This window comes from Salvelinus sp. IW2-2015, unplaced genomic scaffold (assembly GCF_002910315.2).
Source record: "Salvelinus sp. IW2-2015 unplaced genomic scaffold, ASM291031v2 Un_scaffold1277, whole genome shotgun sequence".
Taxonomy (NCBI): Eukaryota; Metazoa; Chordata; class Actinopteri; order Salmoniformes; family Salmonidae; genus Salvelinus; species Salvelinus sp. IW2-2015.
Genome location: NW_019942814.1, coordinates 36851 through 45239, shown reverse-complemented (window position 1 = coordinate 45239; position 8389 = coordinate 36851). Strand labels below are relative to the sequence as shown.

General features: G+C 46.5%; 1 protein-coding gene across 1 annotated transcript in view; it reads right to left on the bottom strand.

The window, feature by feature from the left end:
* LOC112070291 (serine/threonine-protein kinase MAK-like) overlaps positions 1 to 8389 on the bottom strand; it is a 32024-nt gene that overhangs the window by 10028 nt on the left and 13607 nt on the right. The window contains 1 exon segment of the mRNA XM_070438907.1: positions 1406 to 1609. Within this exon segment, the coding sequence (XP_070295008.1) occupies positions 1406 to 1609 (204 nt within the window).

The following is an 8389-nucleotide window of genomic DNA, read 5'->3' as shown; positions in this document are numbered from 1 at the left end:
CCGCTTGGGAGTTTGCCACAAAAGAAAAAAAAAAAGGCACCGCCTAAAGCACGTGCTCAGACATGAAGAAAAAAGAGGAAACCAGATTATCATCGTGGAAATTTACTCACTGTAATGAACCACACACACACACAACACACACACACACACACACACACACCACACCACACACCACACACCACACACACACACCACACAACACACACACACACACAACACACAACACACCACACACAACACACACACACACACACACACACACACACACACACACACACACCACACACACAGTTGTTATTCCTGTCCGTTGTCTTCGGTCTTCTGAAGGGATTAACCTGCGATGAGTCAGAAATCATTTAATCCCTGAGCTCTAAATCACATGCCAGGTGAAATTACCAAAGCATGTTACAACGGCTTTACAGACAGACAACAGTGTAGACCACGTAGGTTCAGCCCCACCTCACGTGCTGCAGAGGTCTGCCAGGCTTTAAACTCACTAAGTAAACCACTGGAAGGTCAAAACCACTTGAAGGTCAAAACCACTTGAAGGTCAAAACCATTTGAAGGTCAAAACCACTTGAAGGTCAAAACCACTGGAAGGTCAAAACCACTTGAAGGTCAAAACCACTTGAAGGTCAAAACCACTTGAAGGTCAAAACCACTTGAAGGTCAAAACCACTGGAAGGTCAAAACCACTGGAAGGTCAAAACCACTTGAAGGTCAAAACCACTTGAAAGTCAAAACCACTTGAAGGTCAAAACCACTGGAAGGTCAGAGGTTCACCATGTGTATCTGTACTAACAGCACAAGCTCTAAAATGATCTCTGCTGCTATTTGATGTTGTTTTGTTTCTCATGTGATCTTCTTATTGTATTTTATTTATCTTTATAATTATGAGCCAAAAATAATTTTACATTTTTTTTAAAAAAAAGGGGAAAAGTTCACCAGAAACACACTGACGTAGCTGACAACTCAGAACCCACTGTTACAGTACGTGCTATACAGTACCAGTCAAATGTTTGGATACACCTACTCATTCCAGGGTTCTTTTGTATTTTTACTCTTTTCTACATTGTTGAATAATAGTGAAGACATCAGAACTATGAAATAACACATATGGAATCATGTAGTAACCAAAAAAGTGTTAAACAAATCAAAATATATTTGATGTATTTGAGATTCTTCAAAGTAGCCACCCTTTGCCTTGATGACAGTTTTGCACACAAAAACCATCAAGCGCTATGATGAAACTCATTTGCTTACTACATGATTCCATGTGTGTTGTTTCATAGTTGATGTCTTCACTATTATTCTACAACGTAGAAAATAGTAAAAACGAGAGAAAAACCCTTGAATGAGTAGGTGTGTCCAAACTTTTGACTGGTGTGCAAATCAAACATCTTACCATCTAGTTGAGACGTATTCAGTGTAGGGAGGCTGGGAGCGTATCTCTCTGGCCAACCCAAAGTCAGCTATCTTCACCAACTCTGGACCCATACAGAGGAGGTTCTCTGGTTTAATGTCACGGTGGAAGTAACCTGGGGAGACGGAGCAGGTTGTCTGTTTTAATGTCACGGTGGCAGTAACCTGGGGAGACGGAGCAGGTTCTCTGTTTTAATGTCACGGTNGGTGGCAGTAACCTGGGGAGACGGAGCAGGTTCTCTGTTTTAATGTCACGGTGGCAGTAACCTGGGGAGACGGAGCAGGTTGTCTGTTTTAATGTCACGGTGGTCACGGTGAGGTGCTCTCGTTAAAAACCTTGAATATAGTCTGCTGTCCTGATATGATATCATCATAGACAACTATCCGTGCATTTAGGCTTGGTAATGGTGTCACTCACACCTCTCCATCCCCAAAAGGTACAAGAGAAACGGAGTCATCCCTGGCCTGGCGGACGTTATCATCAACAGTGGAGTAGTCATATTTATTTCATTTAACCTTTATTTTGTTCCCATTGAGTGTAAGGCGTATTTTTCCAAGTGAGCCATGCAATGAACACAACTTATAAAAATGCACAAGATTCAAACATAAAACGTAATACAATACTACAAGCAATTTAAGAAGAATCCCATTCCTCAACACGGAGGTCCTCCATCAACAACTTGAACTGCCCTGGGGGCACCATATACTGTGCTGAAACACTCACAGCAGATGTAGCTAACTCAGTGGAGATTAAAGAGACCTCCAGAGTTAGTCATCCCTGTGGGTCTGGTGACTCGTATGTCTGTAATTTAACAATGAAGTGAAGTATGGCGGAAGTTTGCACAAGAGGGCTTTATAAACAGAGAGCAGTGCATTGATCTATGAGACTTGAGGGCCAGCCTCCCTTCTGATACAGAATGCAGTGATGTGTACTGAACCAGATAGGGCATGGTATGGGTACTGGGCATGGTATGGTATGGCAATGGTATGGGTTATGGGCCATGGTATGGGTATGGGCTAGATATGGGCATGGTATGGGTATTGGCATGGTATGGGTATGGGCTTAGATATGGGCATTGGTATGGGTAATGGGCTAGATATGGGCATGGTCATGGGCATTGGTATGGGTATGGGCTAGATATGGGCATGGTATGGGTATGGGCATGGTATGGGCTATGGGCTAGAATGGGGTATGGGCTCAGATAATGGGCTAGATATGGGTATGGGCTAGATATGGGTATGGGCTAGATTATGTGGTATGGGGCTAGATATGGGCATGGTATGGGTATGGGCCTAGATATGAACAGGTATGGGTATGGGCTAGATGATGAGCATAGGTATGGGCTAATATGGGTATGGGCTAGTATGGCATGGTAGGCTAGATATGGGCCATAGTATAGTATGGTCTAGATATGGGTATGGGCTAGATATGGTTATGGGCTAGATATGGGCTTGGTATGGGTATGGGCATGGTATGGGTATGGGCTAGATATGGCATGGTATGGGTATGGGCATGGTATGGGGTATGGGCTAGATATGGGCATGGTATGGGTATGGCTAGATATGGGCATGGTATGGGTATGGGCATGGTATGGGTATGGGCTAGATTGGGCATGGTATGGGTTGGGCATGGTATGGGTATGGGCTAGATATGGGTATGGGCTAGATATGGGCATGGTATGGGTATGGGCCTAGATATGGGTATGGGCTAGATAGGGTTGGGCTAGATATGGGTATGGGCTAGATATGGGCATGGCATGGGTATGGGCTAGATATGAGCATGGTATGGGTATGGCTAGATATGAGCATGGTATGGGCTAGATATGGGTATGGGCTAGATATGGGCATGGTATGCGCTAGATATGGGCATAGTATAGTAGGTCAGATTATGGGTATGGGCTAGATATGGTTAATGGGGCTAGATATGGGCTTGGTATGGTTATGGGCTAGATATGGGCTTGGTAATAGATAGGGTTCCTGGTATGGCTAGATATGGGCTAGATATCGGCATGGTATGGGCTAGATATGGCATGGTATGGGTATGGACTAGATATGAGCATGGTATGGGCTAGATATGGGTATGGGCTAGATATGAGCATGGTATGGGCTAGATATGGGCATGGTATGGGCTGGATAGGGCATAGTATTGGTATGGGCTAGATATGGGTATGGGCTAGATATGGGGATGGTAATGGGCATGGTATTGGTATGGGCTAGATATGGGTATGGGCTAGTATGAGCAATGGTATGGGCATGGTATGGTTATGGGCTAGATATGGCTTGGTATAGATATGGGTCCTGGTTGGGCTAGATATGGGCTAGATATCGGCATGGTATGGGCTAGATATGGGCATGGTCATGGGTATGGACTAGATATGAGCATGGTTGATGGGCTAGATATGGGTATGGGCTAGATATGAGCATGGTATGGGGCTAGATATGGGCATGGTATGGGCTGGATATGGGCATAGTATTGGTATGGGCTAGATATGGGTTATGGGCTAGATATGGGGGATGGTAATGGGCATGGTTATGGTAATGGGCTAGATATGAGCATGGTATGGGCATGGTATTGGTATGGGCTAGATATGGTATGGGCTAGATATGACATGGTATGGGCATGGTATTGGTATGGGCTAGATATGGTATGGGCTAGATATGGGCATGGTATGGGCTAGATATGGTATGGTATGGGCTAGATATGGGCATAGTATTGGTATAGGCTAGAATATGGGTATGGGGCTAGATATGGGCATAGTATTGGTATGGGGTAGATATGGTATGGGCTAGATATGAGTATGGTATGGGCATGCTAGATATGGGCATGGTATGGGTATGGGCTAGATATGGGCATGTGTATATGGGTATGGGTTAGATATGGGTATGGGCTAGATATGGTTATGGGTATGGGCTTAGATTGGGGAGATATGGGTATTGGGCTAGATTATATTGGTAAGATATGGCATGGCTAGATTGGCATGGTATGGGCTAGATATGGGCATAGTATTAGTATGGTCTAGATATGGATATGGTTATGGGCTTAGATTGGGCTTGGTATGTTATGGGCTGATATGGGCTTGGTATAGATATGGGTCCTGGTATGGGCTAGATATGGGTTAGATATTGGCTGGGTATGGGCTTGGGCTGGGTATGGGCATGGTTTGGGCTTGTATTGGTATGGGCTAGATATGGGCTTGGTATGGTTATGGGCTTGGTAATGGGCATAGTATTAGTATGGTCTAGATATGGGATGGGCTAGAATATGGCTTGGTATGGTTATGGGCTAGATATGGGCTTGGTATAGATAGGGGTCCTGGTATGGCTTGATATGGACTAGATATTGCCTGGGTATGGGCTTGGGCTGGGTATGGGCATGGTTTGGGCATTGTATGGGTATGGCTAGATATGGGCTTGGTATGGTTATGGGCTAGATATGGGCTTGGTATAGATATGGGTCCTGGTATGGGCTAGATATTGGCTGGGTATGGGCCATGTTTGGGCATTGTATGGGCTAGATATGGGTATGGTATGGTTATGGGCTTGGTATGGATTGGGTCCTGGTATAAGCTAGATATGGGCTTATATAGGCTAGATATGGGCATGTGTGAGTATGGTTATGGACTTGGTAGGGATATGGGTCATGTTATAGGCTAGATATGGGCATGGTATGGGCTAGATATGGGCTTGGTATGGGTATGGGCTAGATATGGGCATGGTATGGGTATGGGCTAGATATGGGCATGGTGTGGGTATGGGCTAGATATGGTATGGGTATGGGCTAGATATGGGCATGGTATGGGTATGGGCTAGATATGGGCATGGGCTAGATATGGCATGGTGTGGTAATGGGCTAGATATGGTATGGGTATGGGCTGGATATGGGTATGGTATGGATATGGGCTAGATATGGGCTTGGTATAGATATGGGTCCTGTTATGGGCTAGATATGGGCTTGGTATAGGCTAGATATTGGCTGGGTATGGGCTGGGTATGGGCATGGGCATGGTTTGGGCATTGTATGGGCTAGATATGGGTATGGTTATGGGCTTGGTATGGGTATGGCTAGAATAGGGTATGGGCTAGATATGGGTATGATCTAGATATAGGCATGGTATGGGCATGGGCTGGATATGGGGTATGGGCTAGATGTGGGCTAGATATGGATATAGGCATGGTGGGTATGGCTGGATATGGGCATGGTATGGGTATGTGGCTGATATGGGCATGTATGGATATGGGCATGGTATGGGTATGGTATGGGCTGATATATGGGCATGGTATGGGCTATTAATATGGGCATGGTATGTGTATGGGCATGTTATGGGCATGGTATGTGTATGGGCAGGTATGGCATGGTGTGGGCTAGATATGGCATGGTATGGGTATGGGCTAGATTATGGGCATGGTATGGGCATGGGCTAGATATGGGCATGGTATGGGTATGGGCTAGATATGGGTATGGCTGGATATGGGTATGGGCTAGATATGGGCATGGTATGGGTATGGGCTAGATATGGGCATGTTATGGATCATGGGCATGGTATGGATATGGGCTAGATATGGGCATGGTATGGTTAGATATGCTAGATATGGCATGGTATGTGTATGGGCTAGATATGGGTATGGGCTAGTTATGGCATGGTATGGGCATGGTATGTGTTGGGCATGGTATGTGTGGGCTGGATTTGGGCATGGTAGGGCTAAGATTGGTATGGTATGGGCTAGATATGGGCATGGTAGTGGTATGTCATGGTATGGGCTAGATATGGGCATGGTCATGTGTCGTTGTGTTGGTTGGGCATGGTATGGGCATGGTATGGGCTAGATATGGGCATGGTATGGCTAGATATGGGCATGGTATGTGTATGGGCATGGTATGGGCATGGTATGTGTATGGGCTGGATAATGGGCTAGATATGTGGCGTGGTATGGGCGTGGTATGGGTATGGGCTAGATATGGGCGTGGTATGGATATGGGCTAGATATGGGCTTGGTAGGGGTTATGGGCTAGAATATGGGCTTGATATGGGTATGGGCTAGATATGGGCTTGGTATGGGCTAGATATGGGCTTGGTAGGGGTTTTGGGCTTGATATAGGCTTCTCTTATAGGAATAATAGAGAAGCCCACAAAACAAATCATTCAGTAGACATTCATTACGGCTTTAGACTAGTTCAGTACACATCACTGCATTCTGTATCAGAAGGGAGGCTGGCCCTCAAGTCTCATAGATCATGCACTGCTCTCTGTTTATAAAGCCCTCTTGTGCAAACTTCCGCCATACTTCACTTCATTGTTAAATTACAGACATACGAGTCACCAGACCCACAGGGATGACTAACTCTGGAGGTCTCTTTAATTCCACTGGTTAGCTACATCTGCTGTGAGTGTTTCAGCACAGTATATGGTGCCCCCAGGGCAGTTCAAGTTGTTGATGGAGGACCTCCGTGTTGAGGAATGGGATTCTTCTTAAATTGCTTGTAGTATTGTATTACGTTTATGTTTGAATCTTGTGCATTTTTATAAGTTGTGTTCATTGCATGGCTCACTTGGAAAAATACGCCTTACACTCAATGGGAACAAAATAAAGGTTAAATGAAATAAAATGACTACTCCAACTGTTGATGATAACGTCCGCCAGGCCAGGGTGACTCCGTTTCTCTTGTACCTTTTGGGGATGGAGAGGTGTGAGTGACACCATTACCAAGCCTAAATGCAGCGGATAGTTTGTCTATGATGATATCATATCAGGACAGCAGACTATATTCAAGGTTTTTTAACGACGAGCACCTCACCGTGACCACCGTGACATTAAAACAGACAACCTGCTGCGTCTTCCCCCGGTTACTGCCACACCGGTGACATTAAAACCAGAGAACTGCTCCGTCTCCCCAGGTTACTGCCAATCCCCCCCCCCCCCACCCCGTGACATTAAAACAGACCACGCTGCTCCGTCTCCCCAGGTACTGCCACCGTGACATTAAAAACAGAAGAACCTGCTCCGTCTCCCAGGTTACTGCCTCCGTGACACTTAAACCAGACAACCTGCTCCGTGCTCCCCAGGTTACTGCCACCGTGACATTAAACAGAGAACCTGCTCCGTCTCCCCAGGTTACTGCCACCGTGACATAAAACAGACACACCTGCTCCGTCTCCCAGGTTACTGCCACCGTGACATTAACAGACACCTGCTCCGTCTCCCCAGGTTACTTGCCACCGTGACATTAAAACAGACAACCTGCTCCGTCTCCCCAGGTTACTGCCACCGTGACATTAAAACAGAAGACCTGCCTCCGTCTCCCCAGGTACTGCCACCGGTGACATTAAAACAGAGAACCTGCTCCGTCTCCCCAGGTTACTGCCACCGCGTGACATTAAAACGAGGAACCTGCTCCGTCTCCCCGGGTTACTGCCACCAGTGACATTAAACCAGAGAACCTGCTCCCGTCTCCCAGGTTACTGCCACCGTGACATTAAAACAGAGAACCTGTCCGTCTCCCCAGGTTACTGCCACCGTGACATTAACAGAAACAACCTGCTCCGTCTCCCCAGGTTACTGCCACCGTGACATTAAAACAGAAACCTGCTCCGTCTCCCAGGTTACTGCCACCCTTGACATTAAAACAGACAACCTGCTCCGTCTCCCCAGGTTACTTCCACCGTGACATTAAAACAGACAACCTGCTCCGTCCCTCCCAGGTTACTGCCACCGTGAACATTAAAACAGAAACCACTGCTCCGTCTCCCCAGGTACTGCCACCGTGACATTAAAACAGAGAACACTGCTCCGTCTCCCCAGGTTACTGCCACCGTGACATTAAAACAGACAACCTGCTCCGTCTCCCCAGGTTACTGCCACCGTGACATTAAACACGACAACCTGCTCCGTCTCCCCAGGTTTACTGCCACCGGTGACATTAAAACAGAGAACGTGCTCCGTCTCCCTCAGGTTTCTGCAACCGTGACAT